The sequence below is a fragment of the Diadema setosum genome, chromosome 5 (assembly GCF_964275005.1).
Source record: "Diadema setosum chromosome 5, eeDiaSeto1, whole genome shotgun sequence".
Lineage (NCBI taxonomy): Eukaryota > Metazoa > Echinodermata > Echinoidea > Diadematoida > Diadematidae > Diadema > Diadema setosum.
The window spans coordinates 5,875,306-5,899,042 of NC_092689.1; the positions used below are offsets into that span (position 1 = coordinate 5,875,306).

Sequence of the window (23,737 nt, forward strand, 5' to 3'; positions counted from 1 at the left end):
AGACATGTTTTCCCTTAATATAGGGCTCGATATGAAAGCTTCACAAGCCACACGCAAGATTTCTGATTGTCGGAAGAAAATACCCGTTATCACCAAAGTATGCATAAACTTTGAATTATACCCAGTAGATGAAAGGGGAATTCTTTGTAGCCTCTTGGTAACACTGGGATGTTTTGCACAGTATGGACATGAGTTGTGCACAGGTGCGTACTGCGTACGTGTTTTACACTATAAATGCACGCGCAACCATGATTATTAATTCTTATTCACGAAGTAGACCATTAACACTTAATCCCCACGCGTTGTATGCAAATTTCATGAGCGTATTTACTCGTCTTCTTTTTTTTTTTTTTCTTTTACTGATTTCCTGAGAAAGGGGGCACTAACGACAACACTAAGGTGTCAAATGAGTGGTCTTTACCAGACCATAAAGAGGTCTTTACCAGACGATAAAAAGCGGTTAGAAATGCATAAACGTATTACGTAAGAGGTCGCGGTGAAGCTGTATATTGTAGATCACAAGGATCTCAGCAAGGGCACTCATATTGTGAAGATGCTTTCATTTAGCCAGTTTCAAGGACTTGCGAAGTCGTACACGACGTTGTTAAGGCCATCATCAGTGTGGTGAAGCACGGACCTACAGGTCCATGGGTGAAGTCAGTTCCACGTGAAATAGTACGCATGAGTTTGATGCAATGGTGACGTAAGGAGTTCACATACAACTAGTGAATCAGGGAAACAAGATTAACATCTGATACATATCACTCTTTAATTTCCTGGGATATGTATAAAATGCAATCTGTTTGCTTCCTGACATTGTTGAATCTATTAGGCTCATCATCATGTACAATTGATTACAATCGGTTTATATTACAAGCGTATCTCTTTACAAATTATGTAGAGTTCTGAATAGATTAGAGTTTGAATTTGTATTTGAATCATATGAACCTCTGACGAATGATACCTTAACTTGCGTGCCTTGGATATCATAAACCATAACGATCATGCTGTCATGAATTTAGACTGAAAACCCTTAAAAGTGACAAACAAGCACTTGAATTATATATGTGTATTTTGTTCAGTACTTACACCTGTGAATTGTGTTCAATACGAGCAATGTGTACCAGCATTTTGTGCTTGGACCAGTATAGGAGGTAACCACGTGAACAACCAACACTGAGAAACTGTTGCCAATTTTATCACGCCACTATTCAAACTCGCGCAACTTTGTCAGTGTTTTAATATCTACCGGTAAGAAATACGCTTATTAGAAGCTGATATTTATATTGTTTTCCTACCTAAACTCGCAATCTGAAGGGAAATGATCATGATCATAGTCGGGTGTTTCATGCCTTGTATTGATTTTTTCTTTTGATTCAATTTTTCGCTGTGAGTTGCGGCTTCAGTATATTTTTTTTCATACTTACTCACCCTAAAACATACACATAAACAAAAACATAAACATAAACGGGGGGGGGGGGGGAGCGGTCATTTTGGAAGTTATATAGCACGTTCAGCCCCCATTGGATCACTTTGCACTGTGATTGCACGTTTCTATGTGGTGCTTGTATCTTAAGCTTATTGCGTAGAAAATGATAACAACTCGAACGAATATTTTAATCGTTCAATGAATTTCACTTTTCGTTTGATTTGGGAATTCCGCATCATCAGATGTAAGTTGACATCGGTTTGTGTTGTGTTAGGTCTTATACGGAATTTCTAATCACAAACAATGTCTTCTTTTGTCGTAAACAATGTAGTTACGGTTGATACTAGTCTTACCATTCATTCATCCTCTTTTTATGGTGATTATAGTCCAGAGCAGTTATGCTAACGGGCATTCACATTTTAAGCTTGAATTAGTGTTTAGCTTCAAAGGAATTTAAAGTTCATGAAGGATGTGCTCATCGCCATTAAAAGCAAACAAATGATTTATTCCATTCATTTCTTTTCACTTTAACATGATTTCCATATATGGAATGGAAAGAAAACAACACACATCATTCCAGCGAAATCGTACAAACAGCAGAGCCTATTTATGTTATGACCACATTGATTTTCAGTCGTCAGTAAATCCGCGCGTGTAGCGTCTTGTAAGAACACAAAATTTGTTGATTTACTGTCCCCTCTTCTTTACAACTCTCGGCGTTCACGCGAATGGAATTTCGTAGAGCATGTTTATTCTCAGTTCCCGAATTATCATTGTACTTTCACCAAATTTCACCGCATATTCCGCCATGCAATCATGTCAAGAATTTTATCCTGAAAAGTTTTCCATACTCCAATAACAATAAATTCCAAGAGTCAATGTTTAAAGTGATGGTACAGTACTGGTGGAGATGAGAATTGGACTTTTAACTTTTTGCGAGATACCAAGAAAACACTTATGATATAGTACAGAACATACCATTTTAAGAGGAATTCAAAAATTACTTGATGAAAATCGGGTTTGGAATGACTGAAACATCCAAAAACAAAGTAAAACAAAGCGATCATAATAAAGTGTGGGTCCCACACTTTGTTAAAATCGCTCTTTTTTTTGGATATATCAGCCATTTCAAAACCAATTTTCATCAAATAAATGTTGAATTCCTCAAAGAATTACATGCTCTTTCATATTTCGTAAGAGTTTCTCATTATCTCACCAAAAATGTTAGAATACTGACATTAGGTCTCAACCAAAACTATACGATCCCTTTAATGCGAGGGCGTGAGAAATCTACACAGTGGAAGCCTGAAAAAGAAAAGGAACATCCTTCGAGTATAATACTATGAACACAATACATGTCTACGGGAATATCCCATAGATACTAGTGAAACAATACTCGGATTGCGAAAAAAAAAAAAGATCAAAAGAAAAGGATATCTTTCGTGCTAATGATTAATAGGTTACAGCTCGTTATTCCGAAGGTTCCGTATTCCGAAGGCTCTTCAGTCCGAAGATTCCTTATTCCGAAGGTTCGTTTTTCCGAATTTCATTTTCGGATGAACAAATCTTCGGAATCACGAACCTTCGGAATAACGCCACAAATGTTCGGATTAACGAACCCTTTTTCATTTTCGGATTAACGAACCTCTAGGTATAGGGAATTTGCGTGTTTCGGATTAACGAACCTTCGGAATAACGAACCTTCGGAATATCGAACCTTCGGAATAACGAACAGCAACCGGTTAATAGACGACCAGGTCACCGCCATGAATGTGTGAAGCGTGCCTCGTTATCTTTGACGCACGATTTCGCTCAAGAATGATCATTGTTACGTACATACGAATTATTGAAATGACGATGATGTTGATACTTATACTATTGGAATAGCAATATTATATAAAGCATAAATGGGATGAAACTTCACGACGGTCAGTACCACAGTCAGTATAAACACAAAAGTCTGTTAGAGTTGGGGTATGGTCACAGTACGGGAAATATGATGGGGTCTATACCGCATGGGGCTAATGAACGTAAGTTGACCAACTTTGCCAAATCTACTTTCTTTTCAAGTGATTGTTACAAATAGCACAGTTTAACCTCTTAAGATTTGCAAAACTTTCTTATCAAACTTTTTTTTTTCTTTAAAAAAAAATCCAATTTGATTTAATGACCCACGCAATGTTCCATTCGTTAGAGATCGCCATGTCATTTACAAACATCCGAGTACAGTCCCTTTGCTATGACAGAAAATTCTCGCAACTTATTGAGCTATAAGCCTCTTTGTGATGAGATTATGAGCTTACTCGGAGATGATTCGCACAGTTTCATTCTTTCGTCTGCCTGATGAGGGAAAGTTTCTCATTCTTCGACCATTGCCAAATTTCCGTCATCGATACGAGGGCCCGGACATTAAATTCCACCCCAAACTTTTCTCCTTTATTGCATCCGTACAAACAAAACCATGCAATATGCCGCCAAAATGTGCCATAATTGAGAATAATCTTATTGATACAATGTATAATAATGAGTGCACATGTGTCAATGTGTCCGTCGTTCCATATTAAAGTTTCCTTGATAAATACGTAGCATCACTGTCATCACTATAAGCAGATGAGTCAACGTAATTTTATTATATCTAAATTATTATGAAGGGGCGATTGGGGCAGAATTAGGATTTCACTATTATCCAGATTACGGACGCGGACTTGAGCACTTAAACCCCTTGGAAGGCCTAAGGAAGGGGGGGGGGCACATTGGCTTGACATAATCAGTTCACCACGTTCACAGTTCAACATCGTACAAGTATAATTATATCGTAGATATTCCATAAACATCCAAAACGCGACTTCAATTGCAGACATATTATACTCCATTATGTTTCATGTGCAGTATCTTTTACAAACTACACGTATTTCTAATTTGCTTCACGTTTTATTTGAGTTTTGAGATTCCATCCTTCCCTTTAAAGTGTAATTAATATATTGCTGAAATATGGTTTCTGCATGAAGTTACTCTTCTGTGAGATATGCAAGTAGGCCTTACTACGTCACGCTTTCAGAAAAACTTTGTTAGTGCTTCAAAGCCTCTGATAAGATTTGATTTGATCAGATTCCATTATTATACAGAGGACAGTATCGGCACTGTGACAGTACCAAGCTTGAGCATACAATCGGTAGTACACTTTAACCCACTGATATTGAATTTTATTTTTTATTTATTTATTCATTTTTTTACTGAAATAAGTAATGTAGATATACGGATCATTGGTGGATGGGTGTTGGAATGATTTACGAAGGCTGATTTTTTTTTTCCAATATTGAGGATTCTTGTCTCTTGATCTATCCCGGCTGCAAAATCGATTGCTTTTTTTTTTTTTTTTCTTCTTCTTTTTTGGCCCTCAGTTCGTCGAGTCGGAAGCACTTAATAGATCGCCCGGGGTTTTTTGAGTGCCTTTGTGGGCCAAAAATGTTAATCAGACGAGACATGGCAAATTGAAGTGTGAGAACCGTGCCAAATGTAGTCCAGGGTCCTCTACAGAATAACTTCCCGCGCTTTGTATTTTTAAAGGTTATTTTCATGTCATCAACTGTCAACGTTTTGCTGTACTGTACTTGACAGCTTATAGTTGTGTGAACCTACATACTGGCATCATCCTCTGACGAGTTGTACGGATGATGAATTGAATGATTAGATTGATTTGTTTTACGTGACCGCTATAGTATAGGGAAGCATTGACTGCTTATAAGCAAGCAACATCGATCGGGACCGACAGCTTTCAGTCCCAAAATAAAGGACTACAGGCAGTTGGGATAAAGTGTCACAACCAGTGCAGCCATGGGCCTTGAACCAGGGACCTCGTGGTATTATCCGCTAAGCTACTAACAGATCGTAAGTACAGGCACGCGCATTCACTCTAATATTTGACATCAAACCAGACATGAGAATATATTGCCATACTCGTTGTATTGATACTGCGATGAGTGATGACTCGAGAGCAGCAAAAGCAGCAGAGGGGTATAGAAGGAAGCAAGTGACAGCCTTTTCGAATCATTGATTAATTCATCCATCTCAAAAGATGAGGGGCGACTATGGTATTGCATCTAAACATAGTTATTTATTTACTTTTCTTTTTGCTCCTGAACTAATCTTCATGAAGTTGTGCAATTTTTCTTAAGATTTAGCTCTTTTTACCATGAAGCATCAAACCAATGTTTCGATGTTTGCTGTTTTCACTCCTACACTAATTTTTAAGAGCCCTGTGATAATGAACACCTTCCGCAATTAGGTTAACTGACCTTGTTGCTCGGTACATGAATTCCGACGCCCCTGTGAATGATTTCTTCAATTCGTCGATCAGCATGGGAAAGGCATCTTCCGAGACGTCTTCTCGTATCGCGATCACAAGATTCCTGTAGCCGCGATCGCTCACTGTTAATGTATCCACGTGGGTTGACCCAACAAATTCCTCTTTAGGTCTAATAATCTCCGATTCACTTTCTGTCGATAAAACGCTCCTCGGTAGCACTAGGAGAGAGGATGCAATCCATATGAGCAGTACTGTTGATGGGACGGGAGTTCTACCAAGGGGAGTGGTCCTTGATATGAATATCATATTGCGCAATTTTAACTCCATTGTGATGTTCCTATATGAACGATAAGTTGAATTCGGACACCTTTGTGATCTGTTGGTCAACTTCACTTACTTACACAACCTGTATTTCAATAACAGCCCGAGAATACCACCAAAAGAACGAATGAAATACACACTTCGATTTGAACAGTCTTATTGATAACTCCGTCATTTGTTACATCATCGTATAAAGAGAACCGCATTTATAGTCCGTCGGCAAGCATTGCTCCACACAAGCGGCATATTAGAAACTCAATCGGAAATGCAATCGTCTGATGAGGAGCGTGAGTAATTTAAGGAGAATGGGTTCAGTGCACGTGGGTGCTTTTGGCGCTCATCAAACCAGCTGCCTTGTCCTCTGTTTACATTTATTCAATTGCAGTATCGTAACAATGATGAGTCTATACAGTCAGTGTTCAAATAGGTGTGTCGGATTCCACTCTACACAGCCGGTAGTAACTATTTTCTCGGTGATATCATTCCCGACGTTGTAACACGCATGTATCCAGTGCAAGCTATAATACGTCATGCAATCCTAATACAACAAGCCATTTGCACATAAATTTCAAAAAATAAATACACATGACTGTACAAGTGTATAATCGTTTCTGGGCACGCGAGCGATACAAGTTGTTCCTAAAGACTGGAGTAACGCAGCACGCAGTGTTCTTCAGAGAATCTCATCAAAAGCACTATCACATGGGAAATCCCCTCGGGAATACAGGGGAGAATAGAACATCCGAGATACCCTTGTTAAAGATGCTGATCCACAATGGTTCTTAGCGGCGGATCTCAAAAACAGTTCCGCTTGCAATTTATATCCCAATAATCCGTCCTTGTGTGTGTACGCAAAATTCCACGTTGCTGTGGACAGATCCGTCTTTCTCTGCGGCGAGATAACCGGTATACTATACTACCATGGTATGGTACAACGGAGCACGGAGCACTCGTGCATGGTACTGGAGCAGTGCTATCAACCGTCTCATCGTGGTCTTTTCACAATGCGTTCACTGTGCGGACTGCACGGCTATGACGCATTTTTTATCGACCGTATTGTGTGTACACCAGCTAAGTGTATGACGCATTGTGATCATAACGTGCATTTTTCTCTTCGTATGATGTCTCCCCTCTCTCTCTCTTCTACTCTCCTCTTTTTCTCCTTTTCTCTGTCATACTCGGTTGAGTGCACTCTCGCAAAGTCCACAATGGGCATTATAACGAAGAAATACAGTAGTATGGGTCCGATATTATTGTTCCTGCAAAGCATAAGAACGGAATTCTCTCTCGTGATGTGATCTCATATTTCCATTCCCTTCACACAAAAAAGAAAGACTGAAATATTAGAAACTTGTTTTTTATACCACAAAGTGAATCAGCGTTTCTAGAAGTACCACGATAGTTTAAACCAATATCAATTAAGTATTTGAAGGAAGAGAAACTTGAAATTTCAATAGTAGAAGTTTTAAGGAATAATGACAGTTATACGTGTTCTTTAAAAAATTTAAGTTATTCAATAAACGCATTTACAGTGTATGTATGTATATCTTATAATGCTATATAATATATATATATATATATATATATATATATATATATATATATATATATATATATATATATATAGGCCTATATGAATGACATGAGTGCGAAGGTTCTATCATGTGTTCTCGTGGATGAGGAATGTATGAAGTTGATTACATAATAATGATATTTATACCTTATGCATGGAATATAGGTATCTGTAATACGATGCAAAAAATAGCGATTTGCATAATTTGATAGCGGCTGTTTTTAGTATCTCTTCTTTGCACTTGCTCACAAAACTCTCTTCAGGTTTCTCACCTGTAACTACTAGTACGATAAACATTTGAGTGTCTTTTAGGATCACCATCTCATAACTTTACGTGTGGATGACGAGAGGTGGCGCTAATCAACATCGCTCGAAATTCACATTGTTACTGCATGCTCACTCTTAAACAACTTAGCGTGTTACCAAGCCTGTGACATAATAATATATAAAAAAAAAGAATTGAAGTGGCTTCAGCTCTGCTGCCTAACTCACCTATTCTGAAATATGTATGAATATAATTCATTATAGAAACCCGACTTCACCTCCATTCATTCAGAAAACACACTGCTATAGGCCGTAACAATGTCAAGCATCTATTAAAGGAGACCTCCGGATGATTTTCAGACTTTTGTCTTGATCAACAGCGTTACTATTATTAGTTATACCGAGTACAGAGTTTCAGAATTTATAGTGATCAGAGCTACCAAGTCTCACGCATTCTGCGTGAGACTCAAGCATTTAGGGTCTGTCTCACGATCTCACGCATGGCACCCATTTTTCTCACGCATCTGATGAAGTCTGCAATTTGGGCCAAAAATAAGGAGCATAGCTCAAAGGATTAGAGTGATAGTTGCAATTGAAGGTATATTTCCCTTTTGCCTTTCAAAATTAGTAAAAAATAGTCACTTAAGTATGCACCAGATCGCATCATTAAGAGCTAATAATTTAAAAAAGCTCCCTACCATGGGAGGGGGACACCCTCCTCGTTCGCGTGCGCATGCGCGCGAGCGCCGAGACGCCGAGTCATAAAAATCTCACTCATAAAAGTTTTTCGAACTTGGCATCTCTGAGTGATTGGGTTAAAGAATAACAATGTTTTCAAAATTGACAACAAATTGTAATGAACAAGGATGATGACATGGCAGCCTCACCATAAGAATGCATGAGTTGGGGCTCAAGGAAGCAGAACAAAAGAAAATGGCATGCATACATTCTACACAGGTGAACTTGTTAATCAAGAGGTATTGTAATGGAATTACACTGGTACAGTTCCGAAATATGTGAGGCTCCTACGTCATCAACACTGTTCAGTGCAATTTGATTAAGACCCCGTTTACAGTGCGAGGCTCGGCCGCGGCCGAGCCGCGGCCGAGCCCAGCCCCGCTTCAGTGTAAACGCGCAAAAGGCCAAATGCGAGGCCAAAATTGGCCTCGCATTTGGCCTCGCTCTGGAGGTGGTCTCGGCCGCGGCCGAGCCGCGGCCGAGCCCAGCCCCGCTTCAGTGTAAACGCGCAAAAGGCCAAATGCGAGGCCAAAATTGGCCTCGCATTTGGCCTCGCTCTGGAGGTGGTCTCGGCCGCGGCCGAGCCGCGGCCGAGCCCGGCCTCTTCTTGGTGTAAACGCAAACTGGGCCAAATGCGCGGCCAATTGCGCGGCCAATTTTAGTCTGGCTTCCAAACCCTCTGCCTGTATCTTTCGCTATTCAGGATATTAACCCCCTCAACGTCGAAAACTAGTATAGTTTAAGGTGGTTTTGTCATGCAAGGATTTTTTTCCTTCGGCAAAGGCCTTTGCCCGAACGGCGACTTCGTCGCCACGGAATGCATTTGGCAAAGGGTCTGAAAACCAGACAATACTAAATTGCGTTTGTTTACATGCAGAGCGCCACTACGACAAAATATTGAGAGGTTTGAATCAAAAGCGCGGCCGAGCCACAGGGCCGAGCCCAGCAGTGTAAACGGACAAAATTGCGAGGCTCGGCCGCCCAATTGAGGCCGGACTCGGCCGCGGCCGAGCCGCGGCCGAGCCCGGCAACGCACTGTAAACGGGGTCTATGTACTACATGATGTGAAATATTATGAAAATCGTCTGGAATGCCCCTTTGATATACTCATTCATTTTGTAATTTCGTTGTTGCACAATGTGCATCTTCTTTCTGGTTCGAAGAAAATGCAGTCTCTAGTTGCACTTCTTTGCCAGCATGCTCACGTTGCTTGACCAGTCAAGAGAGTTGCTCACCACTACGCCCAGATACTTGTGTTCATCCGCTCGATCAACTTTACTATTTCCAGCAGAGTTATCTCACAATATCTCCAACGTAATTATAGTCGTAGACATAGTTTTCGAAGATGATTTGAGATGATTTGATGCCCCAAACCACTTGGTATCTAATGCCTTTAACAAGTGAAGGTACTACTACTGAGTGTTTCCTTAACTCAACAGCACATGAGAAATTATGTGATTGTGACTTAGATAACCATTCCGTGAAAAACATGTGAAACTTGTCGGCAGGCTTACTTTATCATAACATTAAAAAACAAAAACAAAAACAACAAAACAAAACAATGTTATTCTATGCCGATTTCTACTAGAACATTTAATTTTTGTTCGATCCATGTTATCTGTCAAAGACATCTCTTTTTCACCCCTTTGGTTATGGAGTGGTTTTATATCTAAGCGACCATTCTTGTGCTTGTTTGTGCGCATGTCTGTGTTCGTGCGTGCTTCTGTATGTGTGTGACGTAGGGCAATAATGCTCTTTGGGCTGCCTGAACTGTATGAAAATGATGGATCAAAACGTTCGGGAATACCGTAAGAATATTAGTCAAGATTGCCACGTAAGTGAACAAGAGAGGGAGCTATACTCAGTGAGAGAACTCGTCCATCTTCAAAAGAACTGAAACAGAAGCAGGTAGCATTAACTATTTTGTGGATTTTAGTCATCCAAATTTATTACCCGTTTGGATGATATAATTTGATATTACCTTGTTATTATAGATGAAGAATGAATATCCATGACAATGACCCCCCCCCCCCACCCCACCCCACACACACACAACCTCATGGTGTTGGCCCCTTTAGCTTTGTGATATATCTGATATGTGTAGACCAGGATCAAGTTCCATCGGTAACTATTTAAAAGCAGAAAATCTTGTTGAATACAGATTATGACGATTGTCAGTGCTTGCCAGCTTATATAGATATGCAGACCCCCCCCCCCCCCAAAAAAAAAAAAATAGACTGTCTATGCTTTTGATTAAAATAAGATCTTGGGCTTAATTTGCATAATTAATCAATTAAAGTCAGAAATCTTGTAGATCACGGCGTGGGTGTCGCGTGTGCCAAATTTCGTCACAATCGCACCACTGATGGTAGAGATCGGGGGGGGGGGGGAATCCGCCTCTCCGTCCCCCCCCCCCCCCCAGATTTAGAACAGCAGCTAAAAACACCGGCCTGATTAGGCATGTTGGGGTTAAGAGCTAGAGGCGTCGCAAGAATATTCACTTATTATTGCATCATAACTCGGCGTTTCTTTACAGTCCTGATTTACCTATATTGTCGTAGTGAATCACAACAAATGAAAGAACACAGAAACAATCAAGCAAAGGAAAATAGGGTTTCCCCCACTTATTCTCATTTGATCTAATAATTGCTGAAAGGTATTTTGTGTGTGTTTCTATTTTTATTGTCCTGCTGTTCAAGCAGACACGTTTTGTTACTCACAGTCACTCTTAAGTTAAGATTTCGGTCAGTGATTTTGTTTATCAACATGACGTATTTCATTGTCAGTTCATTTTGTTATTATTTTGGTCGCTTTCGTCATCATTATATCTATCGGTAGCATTATTGTCAATCATCATTATTATCACCATCACCGTCATCATCATTGTCCATGTTTTATCAGCATTCTGTAGGCGATCTAGATAATGTCAGCACACACTGTAAATATGATTTTATGATTGTTCTTGACTGTCCTTTACATACAAAGTTGTTCAAACCCTGGTTATAATAATAATATTATAGCACTAAGAAATGTTTGAGGATATATGTATTATTATATAATAATATTCAAATCACACTTACGAAGTCGATCTCGACATCAGCGCTGAAGCGCTGGTCATCATAGCTTTGATGTCATCGATTAGTGATGGGTGTTCGGATTCCATGGTACTCGGGTTGATGGCGACAACGATGTCCTCGAACCCGCCGTCGATCTCATCGACGCTTACTCTGGATTTAATGTAGAAAGATTCCCACTGGCTGTTGGCAACGATCAGACCGTGCACGGAACCAACGAAAAGACAGATAATCAAATATTTCCAGACTAGATCTTGTCCCAGAGCCATGTCTTCTAAACTCTACAGTGGGATTATAACCAACCACCTCACCAGCGATCTCAAACAGCACAGGTGGATACCAAGACGAATGCTGACCAGTAAATGGTTAGACCAGATAATAATAGTACGGAGTGGTATTGTGTGTGCATTGAAGGTGCACTTCATATGTTCTTGAACGCCTGTAAAAGCGATAGTACCATCCTGTGTGCATAAAGGCTAGCGAACGCAGCCACACGAGACTGAAAGCAAAAGTCAAGAACACCGGAATTGTGACCGACAATATTGGAGTTCTATAGCTGGTGGTAGACATGTACATGTATTATGATTTTTTTTTCCTCCTCGATATAGAGATGTATTGCGGATTCAGTTAACCCAAGATACAGTTGCTCTCTGCTCTAAACCCATACCATGGAGCTACTCTATGCCTATACACTCCTTTTCCGTATAAATAGCATGCGCGGCTCCTGTTTTGTTTTGTTTTGTTTGTTCTTTTAAATCTGAAGTAGTGAAGGCATTTACGATTTGTACTGTCCGGTAATTTCTGTCTTTCTACTCTGCTGTTTGAGGTCTTCCCCTCTCGCTTTTCTTTTCTTTTTCTTTTTTTTTTATTTGCCATGGGAGAGATCATGAGACCTATTTTTTTATTCCATGAGAGAATGCGGACCATGCTGTGCTAAACGTAAACCCAATGAGCACGCAAAAGTGGCAACTTTCTACAGTTAAGTTCCCTAAAGAGAAAAATCAAACAAGCAAATCAAATTGGACGACAAAAAAAAAAAAAAAAAATGAACGTACGACGTATCATAGCTTTCATCATAGCTATATATTGACCTCGGTCATATGCAATCTCATACACACACACACACACACTATATATATATATATATATGTTTATATATATATGTATATATATATAGATATATAATTATACAACATAACATTTCTTTTTTTTCAATTGCAACATATTATATATATATATATATATATATATATATATATATATATATATATATATATATATATGAATAAATATAGATAGATAGATAGATAGATTACGTACGTGCTTATGATTACGAACATATTACCAAGGACACTGCCTCCTGAAACAGCGAAAACAGTCTTATTTCTCTATTCATGAATACGAGAATCTCTTTCAGTTTGTTTGCGTGGAGGTCACGTGTCTCACTGTTTACGAGCAACTGCAATTTCCGCAACTTTATTCAGTTATTTTTTAGCGATTACAATGACGGAAGACTTGCGAGAGAGATACAAAAAGCGAGAACTTGGCACCGTGTGATGGCATACTGTACTGTCACCATTATTCAAACTCTAAGTTCTTTATTTCAAGTTTCCTTCACCTGCACCGGCTCCTTTGACATCGGAAAATCCAGATCATTTACATCTTAAATGTCTGAAGACATTAACGTGCTCTTTCTCCCCATTTATTGATTAAATTATCAAAACGTCTCTCGAGGGATCTTTCACTGTGTTCAAGCCGACTTGAGTAAATTGACATCAATTAATATTCTATTCCGATTGTGCGAAAAAAAAAAGAATATGAGAGTTATAGAATTTCCAACGCTCCTCATGTTTTAAGCAAACCATGAAGAAAACTGTGAATGTACTACAAATATCGCTGGTATCTTAAAATTCCTTGAAATAGGTGACAATCTAGTCCCAAAATTGAATATAGTGACCCAAAGAAACCAGGTTATCACCTCACAATATTTCCGTTTATAGATAAATTAGTAAAGTCAAGTCAAATTCAGCACATAAATTATAGACATTCCACGTTTCTAAAAGTCACCATTTCTAATCAAATTTAAAATATTGGGGTACACATAGAAACACCAAGGTAATAATATTCTTCTTCATAAATTTACTTATCAAAAAGGAAATTTACTACATTGAGAATCCACTGTTCCCCTTGGTTTTATTCATCCTATCAATTAAAGATAACTGGAATATGGAGCAGAGATTTTGATCTTGAGAGAGTCTGTGAATGTATTGAAAATAAAGCTGGTATTTTGAAAGTCTAAAAGATTATCTTCAGAGGATAAAATTGCCGAAACGTAACTTAGGCGTTAGGCAAGCTTTAACTCCATAGCAGGTGATGATACAAGCATATAGGTTATAGCCAAACCGAGTACACGCACTTCTTTCATACGTTATACATACTAGCAACTAGCAGGAGGAAGGAGAGGTATAGACCGAGTGTTAATGGAGAAAAGAAAAAGATATCGAAAGAGAAGAATTTCTTGTCTTTATTTAGATAGAGCGGATGATAAGTTTCATTATCGGTGCTCTCCACCTACCTCTATCAAAATAATATCATTATATATAACATAATTATATTTGATATAGATGACAGGACTTGCAAATGTAAAACGAATATCGTTTACTTCTTTTAATGTGCAGTTTCGCCATATTCTCGCCAGTGTGGATTTCTTGGGTACCGATAACGCGTTTAAAGTCCTTGTTCGACAACAGTGATAAGAATTGTCAACTGTGTCCACGCGCATGCAGCTTTGTATATATACATGTATATATGTATAATTGTGTGTGTCACTCCTGCGCTTCTGTACTTCTGTATAGAAGGAATTCATTTTTTTTTTTTTTTGGGGGGGGAGGGGTCGAGTCGTGGTTCTTTTGATAAAAGATATCATTCGCTTTGTTTAGTGTACTCCTTGACAAGAGATTTTATGTTTTGCATAGTTATTTTGTATATTTGAATATTTGAACATTTTGTCCATCTGAACATTCAAGGCAAATGTTCGAGCGTACTCCTTAACATGATGTATTATGTTCGTATATTCATTTTTGTTACGGTCAAGTTCACACAAATGAATGCAAGGCGGTCTCAGTGAATTGAAATTAACAAATCTTCCGGGTTTTTATTAGGAAATCATTTAACAATCGGTTTCCAACCGGAATAACAAAATTGTTGTTTAACACATTGCAGCGAAATCAACCATAACAATGAAAGATAGACGGGATCGTTTCAACTAAGAGAACATAAGTTCAGATTGTGTAATACCTGGCCAGGGTTTCACCCTAAGAGAGTCAACAACGGGGCCCAACTCATCTGCGACGTGGCGGGGAGGCGACGTCAGACGCTACCACGTGGAGAACGCGTCAATACACGGGACGTCGTCGGATCAGCGGGCGACGCTATCTCAGCACAGTTTGCAGCGCTGTGACTATGCCAGACAGAAGGGCGTTGGCCGCTGGGTGCGCGTGGTCCCTCACAGCGTCTCGGCACCCTGTATCGACCTCGGCGCGGCTCCCACTAGTCACCGTGCAGCAGTCACAGGTGGGCGTTGGCTCAAGACCGTCTGGTGGTTCACCTGGAAATCGACGAAGACTTATTGTCGCCGTCGTCGTCGAAAGAAAACGGGCTAGAGGCAAATCGGCATGTCCTGGTTTATCTCGCCTCTTAGCACTTAAAATTCACTTAGCAGAGCACGTTCCGTGGGGAAAGCAATTCCTCCCAAGATTGTAGACGGGAACGCCGAGAAAGTGATAACGGTCCTCTCTAACCGGAGTCCGATTGTCGACTGACACGACCAATGTATTTTTAACATGAACATTATTACATACATGGAAAATTCCGTCAGGCACGCCAAGCTTAATATATTCATAACATTAAACTCAACCTGGGCGAAGTGTGTAAGGCTGCGGTTCAAAACGAATGACTCAAAAGGAGATTACGTAACTGGTGGTGTTTACAAACATTCGCGATCGTGCACGTGTGATCGCATACACATGATCATAAAACATGAAGACCACATTGTTAAGTGATTACATGGGCAAATTCATAACATTCTGCACAATTGATAATTCAAATGGAGTGTATAGCAATTGTCACTGCAGCAGTATGCAGTGAGGAGATATGAGAGTTCCCATTATCGCTCAGGTGTATTCTGAACATACATGTGTACTATGATGTAAGTCATGGTGACAATTCTGTACATAGGCAAGTATACTGGACACATATACTTCCATCGCAAATGCACCAGTAGGCCTACCTGGGCAACTCGATGCTCAATAGGCAGCTTACAGTAATAATTATCTTACTGGAGTATACCGCTGGAGTTCCCATTTCTATTTTCGATGTACTTTCCGGCCACTATTATGTTTAGGAGTTTGAAACTTGGGTCATATCCTAGACCCCGTTTACAGTGCGGGGCCGGGCTCGGCCGCGGCTCGGCCGCGGCCGAGTCCGGCCTCAATTGCGCGGCCGAGCCTCGCAATTTTAGTCTAGCAGCCAGAAAGGGTCCCCGTGCACCCACCCTAAAACAAAATTCTACGATATGTTCGAAGATCGTCAGAACCTGTATTTTCCGAATCCGGTTGTCGCCAGTGGAAAAAAAGGTTGCGCGCACGTCTAATTTGCATATTTCTAAGATGGGCGCCGCCCGTTGCTAGGAGACGGATTATTTTTGAATAACTTTAGTTAGGAATAACAAATTACCATAAAAATGGTATCATTTTGAAGAGAATTAAATTTCCTACAAGCTGATACCCCATTTGATGGGATAAATAGATGTTGTCATGAAATATTAAGGAAGGAATTATGTTTTTTAGCATTTTTCTAAAAAGATCCGGAATTTGGTTATAATGTTCTTTTCCATACATTTAATATGCATTTACAAATAACATTTGAATTTTCCCATAATTATCCCCCAAACATAGCTATTATCATGTGAAAACGGCTTTCCAATACATCAATTCCTTTAAAAGTTACACGACATTAAAGGGGATATGGTTCAATAGGTTTTACAGCAATATCTAAGGGTTATAATGTCTCCGCGCGCAATTGCGTAGGTTCTGTATGTGGGGTTTGTTGTAGATCACTGCTATCTATTGATCAAATCTCATCGAAATCGGCGAAGAAAGAAAGAAAAATTACACTTTCTATTCCTTATATGAAATAAAAATGTTTTTTTCTATTCTGTGTTACCAAACTCAATCCATTCAGCTTCCCATATGAACAGTTTCTTGTCTTTTTGGATTCCCTCCAAGAACGTGAAATTAATCACAACTTATCTGATATTAAAAAGTTAAAGAAAAAAAAACATTTACGTGACAGTTTCCTCTTATTGGAAGATTAAAGTGAAAAAAAAAGAAGAATCTTATGCTAAAAGCCCTAAGAAATAAAAAAAACTTGTTAAATGGCCTTTCAGAGTTTAAAATGAAACATGGCTATCTTATTTTTTCATAACAAAATGAAGGGAAGTATCTGTGTAGTTCATGTCGGCCCATACTGGGTTACATCATAAATTCTTCAGAAATGGTCCCCGTGCACCCTCCCCCCCCCCCCCAAAAAAAAAAAAAATCTACGATAGGTCAAAGGTCAAAGATCGAGTGAAATACATGCTCTCCTATTCATCCAATTAAACCTAGGTCAAGGAAGGTGACCATTCAACACATTTGTGACAAACATGCCATTATAATATTTTGCCAATTTTGTGAAAATGTAATCACACATTGTCCACATGTAGGCTACTATAGACCATTTAGGAGAATCATGCATTATGGCGGAGGCATACCAGTCGTCATAGCGACATTTCTAGTTTAATATTACAACGAAGATTACGACTATTATTAGCAGTTGGTAATTAAGTGGTGTACGAAGACTAACTCAAACAATACATCATTATATGAGTGGCTATAATGTACAATTGATAAAAACCCAATAAATCTGGTTTTTTTTCCAGGTTATACAGTGCGTATCAAAAAAAGGTAATCCAACTTTGGCGGGCTACTACTTTACAATTGTCAGCTATGGAGAGCTCAATGTTTTAATTCTAATGATATCACAAACCATCAAAAGCTATGCTGCCGGCTGAAAGCAATAACAAATTTACTTCTTGTATATTATAGAAAGAATGGCCACGCGAAAGTAACAAGATTAATGCTCTGTTACTGGGAATTTGAAAACAATAATGACATTGTTTCCATTCCTGTTGTGTCGTTGGTTGTTGGCGTGTTTCCTTTCAAAGAGTGAAAGTAGTAGTAGGTTAATAGATGTCGGCGTTAAAGCTTGTACAATATAACAATATTGGTCAAAGTTTATTATTCCGAAGGTTCATTTTTTTTCCCCAAAGGTTCGTTATTCCGGAGGTTCGTCATGATATAGATAAACGGGCCCAAATTAGTTATTGCTGAAAGCAATAACAAATTTACTTCTTGTATATTATAGAAAGAAAGGCCACGCGAAAGTAACAAGATTAAATGCCCTGTTACTGGGAATTTGAAAACAATAATGACATTGTTTCCATTCCTGTTGTGTCGTTGGTTGTTGGCGTGGCGTATCTAGGGGGGGACAAGGGGGGCACGTGCCCCGGGCGCCACTCCTTGGGGGCGCAAAAAAAAACGAAAAAAAAAAAACGAAGAAGAAGAAAAAAAAAAAGAAAAGAAGAAGAAGAAGAAGGAGAAAAAAAAAATAAAATTTTCGGCTGGCTCGCTGCGCTCGCTCGCCAAAATTCATATAAAAAAGAAGGTAAGAACAAAACGTGATGATGACAAAATGACAGTGTCTATTGTGTTCACACATGTCATTTTATATCCAGAAGGCAAAATGTTTCACGGAGCAGCGGCTGCAATTTCTTTCGTTCTGAAGCGATCGCCAATTGGATCAAAAGAAGGCGCCAACAGGGGGGGGGGGGGGGCGCAAAAAAACCCCAAATCAAACAAGATAATAACAAAACGTAATGATGACGCGGAAATCTACAATTTCGGCTCACTCGCTCGTACTAATTTAGAGTATTTTTTTCAAGTCCTCAGTTTGTTGGTTTGTTATCTATAAGGCCGTCACTATATCTTGATTAGAATTGTAAGATTTAATAAGCAAAAAATGACAAGAGTTTCATGATTTGTAAGCTGAAGTACAAAAATTTTCGGCTCGCTCGCTACGCTCGCTCGCCAAAATTTGTATAAAAAAAGAGAAGAAGATAAGAACAAACAAAATGATAATGTCTTTTGTTTTCACTCATGTCATTTTATATTTAGCAGGAAAAATGTTACACGGAGCAGCGACTGCAATTTCATTCGTTCTGAAGCGATCGCCGATTGGATCAAAAGAGGACGCCAACGGTTTCGAACATACGGGGGAGGGGGGCGCAAAAAAAAATTCAAAAAAGATAAGAAAAAAACGTAACGATGACGCAGAAATATACAAATTTCGGCTCGTTCGCTCCTACTAATCTAGAGTATTTTTCAAGTCCTCAGTTTGTTGGTATAAATCGTTATCTATAAGGTCGTCACTACAATTGTGAGATTTGATAAGCAAAAAAATACAAGAATTCCATGTTTTGTAAGCTGAAATACAAAAATTTTCGGCTCGCTCGCTGCGCCCGCTCGCCAAAATTGATATAAAAAAAGATAAGAACAATACGTGATGATGACGAGGACATATACAAATTTCAGCTCACTCGCGCGCACTAATTTAGAGTATTTTTTAAAGTCCTCAGTTTTTTGGTATAAATCGTTATCTATAAGGCCGTCACTATATTTTGATTGGAATTGTAAGATTTGGTAAGCAAAAAATGACAAGAATTCCATATTTGTAAGCTGAAATACAAAAATTTTCGGCTCGCTCGCTGCGCTCGCTCGCCAAAACCTATCAAAATTCATTACATTTAAATCACCCTCAAAAGATCCCTTTTAAGTGCTTGAAAAAGCATCATGTGGACTTAAAGTCCCTACCGGGATGGGGATGGGGTTGAACACTTTTGCAGAAATTAGGGGCGCAATTTTCGTGCTTGCCCCGGGCGCCGTTTTCCCCAGATACGCCACTGGTTGGCGTGTTTCCTTTCAAAGAGTGAAAGTAGTAGTAGGTTAATAGATGTCGGCGTTAAAGCTTGTACAATATAACAATATTGGTCAAAGTTTATTATTCCGAAGGTTCATTTTTTTCCCCCAAAGGTTCGTTATTCCGGAGGTTCGTCATGATATAGATAAACGGGCCCAAATTTGTTATTGCTGAAAGCAATAACAAATTTACTTCTTGTATATTATAGAAAGAAAGGCCACGCGAAAGCAACAAGATTAAAGCCCTGTTACTGGGAATTTGAAAACGATAATGACATTGTTTCCATTCAAAATTCAAAATGGTCACCTTCCTTGACCTAGGTCTAATTGGATGAATAGGAGAGCATGTATTTGGGAATTTTAGGACTTTAACTTGACTTTGGCCCTTTCATAAGTTTATGCATTAAGTAATTTTCAAGGTATGGAGAAAAAGTGCAATTTTTGTATTGTGTAGAAAATTGTTACCATTTTCATCTGGCCTTTGACCCTAAAATTCATAAGAGAATCACTGTCAGGTAGAACATGCATAAAAATGTACTAAGTTTCAAGATGCCATGAGCCACTTCCGAGACATGGAGGAAGAAGCAAGTTCAGCACTTTCTCTTGATCTTTGATCTTTGACCTTTTTGGCAAAAAAAAAAGAAATTGCCAGAGAATCTCTATTTTGGGTTATACATGCATACACCAAGTTTAAAAAAAAGTCCTGCTGGCATTGCATAAATATGAGGGAAATAGTAAAATTTTGAAGTGTTGCCCTTGACCTTTGACCCCATGAACCCCAAATTCCCTAGATAATCACTTCCAGTCAGTACATGCATAATATATACTATGTTCCATGAAGATACCTTGAACAATATCCAAGATACAGAGAAAAAAAGTAAAATTTTAACATTTTCACTTGACCTTTTCACATTTGACCTTAACCTTATCACCCCAAACTTTTACCAGTGAATTTTAATTAGATAATACCTGTATACACTAAGTTTCAAGAAAATATCTTTAGGCATTGCAGAGATATGAGGGAAATAGTGAAATTTTAAGCATTTGACCTCGACCTTTTGACTTTTGACCTTGAGCATGTGCACCCAAAAGTTGATAGGCAGAATTTCACCCCCAATACACATACATGCCAAATGTCAGTTTGGTTTTTTTTTTTTTGTTTTTTTTTTTGTTACGCTGTCCGCAAAATTCATTACGGACGGAGAGAAGGACGGACGGAAGGACGGACAACCCGAAAACATAATGCCTCCGGCACCACTTCTTGGCGGAGGCATACAAAAGAATCTAGATTACATAGGTGAAGTAATCTTTGAAGATATGTAAATATTGATATGTACGGTATTGAAACTGTCGTGTTGATTATCCTTATGGTAAGTTACCACTCTCGTGGAATTCACTAAGCTGGGTCCACTTTCTCGATTCGCCCGAAATCGTGGTCTTACTCGGGGACTAATCGTGCTGATCATCAGATAATCAAATCTTGATGTCAGTCAAAGACATTGTGTTGATCGTAGTAATTTTTCGAACAGTCCAATAATTCTTCTACGATCAACACGATTACCACCATAGACCTCAAGATGTGATAAGCCATGATAAGATCACCACGGTCACTCGTAGACTAAGAATCGATTTGTGGTAGATAGTATACATGTATTAGCATATCGAGACTCGCGACAATAGCAACCTAGTGAAAGTGTTTAACTGCCATGTCAATAATCTTTTGGGTATCGATAATGCACATTTATAGTTACTCTATCTAAAAAGGACCGGCGGACGAGTAGGGCATGGATATCTGAAAACATTGGATGGTGTATTTAATTCATGCATGAGTTAAAATGTTATTCCAGCGGAACTTACATGCGCTCTAAAAGTGGATTGCACGTCAGATGCGCCTATAGCAGATACACTTCAAATCATTTTAGCAACTAATTTCTGTGGAAAACATGAAAATATTGTATTCGTTGTGGTTAAACATTTACACTCTGAATATGTCTAATGTTTAACACATTAGTCATACACATACATCCTTGAACACAAACACACACAACACAAAAGTATACAAACCTGCATAAATATAAACGTGATATATATATATATATATATATATATATATATATATATATATATATTTATATATAGATATAGATATATTATATATACATAGTTATAGTATATACATGCACACATACATACATACACGCATGCATAGTTAATGTTCCCTCAGACATTTCCCTCATGTTTTATAGATCCATGCATTAAGGTCTACTTAACCATAACATTTTTTTTCTCTCTCTCTCATTTTTATATAATATTGATTATTAGTCACTCCTAACGGATTTAACAACCAAGTTTACGTTGTATTGCATTTAAATCAACCCATGAAATCATTTTCTATAAAAAAAAACCCACAGAATTTGAAAGCGACTGGATTTGACTTGCAACTATTCGTTTTTATCAATGCCATTCCTTGGTATTTGTAATCTATCTATTAGTTTCTTGGCAATAATACACGTATGAGCAATATGTTTAAAAACCATCAGGCGAACCACCAAAGAATGAGAACACGTATGTGCGATCTTATCTTAAAAAGATAAATTGATTTCATGCTAGAGCATGGTGAGAAATATTTCGCTTGTGCGGTATACATGTAACTCTTATTTCGACATCTAAATAAAGCATTCGAGTTTGATGTTCCATGAATGCATTAATGGCGTATTGAATAAATTCACGAAATTCATGACTGAGCTCATTTCCCCTGCATGAATGCCTGTGTGCGATACTGGAGGTGTGAGTATGTGTGTGAAGATGATCAGAAGAATGAGAGTTGATGAAGAGAAGTTTGATTAATATCGATATGTTGGAAACCCCTATCCAGGTAAGCCCGTTTCGGCCGTCATGAAATTACACCTCTCGTAATGCCTTCATTCTATTTGATGAAAAAAGACGTAAACTAAAAGTGAAGCTGAGTAGATCAAAGGTGATAGCGAATAAAAAATTTAATTTGTTTTCATATTCTACAAGATTTAATGATATTTAATCAATAATTTGGATGTAAGAAGTGATAGGGTCTCATACTTGCAATGATTATTATAGTATTACACGCGTTAGCAAGTGCGGAAGTCGACATTACCCTTAAATTTCTGTATAACCGTATTGAACCTTTTCCCTTTAATGTCGTGTAACTTTTTAAGAAATTGGTGTATCTAATAGCCGCTTTCACAGAATAGTACTTATTTATGGGGTTTAACTTAAGGAAAATTCCGATGTTATTTGTAAACAGAAATTAAATGTATGGAAAAAACATTACTGAAGTCTGTATTTCTTGGGAAAAATGTATTAAAAAAAATCCTTCCTTCCTAGGTATTTCATAACAACAACTATTTATTACATAAAACGGGGTATTAACTTGTAGGAAATCTAATTCTCTTTAATATGATACAATTTTTATGGTAATTTGATATTCTTAACTAAAATTATTCAAAAATAATCCGTATCCTAGCAACGGGCGGCGGCCATCTTAGAAGTATGCAAATTAGACGCACGCGCAACCCTTTTTTTCCGCTGGCGACAAGCAGATTCGCAAAATACAGGTTCTGACGATCTTCGAACACATCGTAGATTTTTCTTTTTTTTGGGGGGGGGGGGGTGCACGGGGACCATTTCTGAAGAATAGTAACCCAGTATGGGCCGACATGAACTACACAGATACTTCCCTTCATTTTGTTATGAAAAAATAAGATAGCCATGTTTCATTTTAAGCTCTGAAAGGCCATTTAACAAGTTCTTTATTTCTTAGGGCTTTTAGCATAAGATTCTTCTTTTTTTTTCACTTTAATCTTCCAATAAGAGGAAACTGTCACGTCAAATTTTTTTCTTTAACTTTTTAATATCAGATAAGTTGTGATTTTGGAGGGAATCCAAAAAGACAAGAAACTGTTCATATGGAAGCTGAATGGA

At 38.4% G+C, this 23,737-nt stretch overlaps 1 protein-coding gene across 1 annotated transcript in view; it reads right to left on the reverse strand.

Annotated features, from left to right (window-relative positions):
* LOC140229024 (calcium-activated chloride channel regulator 3A-1-like) overlaps window positions 1-6,262 on the reverse strand; it is a 51,152-nt gene extending 44,890 nt beyond the window's left edge. The window contains exon 1 of the mRNA XM_072309287.1: window positions 5,725-6,262. Coding sequence (XP_072165388.1) covers window positions 5,725-6,062 — 338 coding nt within the window. The 5' untranslated portion in view covers window positions 6,063-6,262. The remainder of the gene's footprint in view (window positions 1-5,724) is intronic.
* Window positions 6,263-23,737: the final 17,475 nt, after the last annotated feature.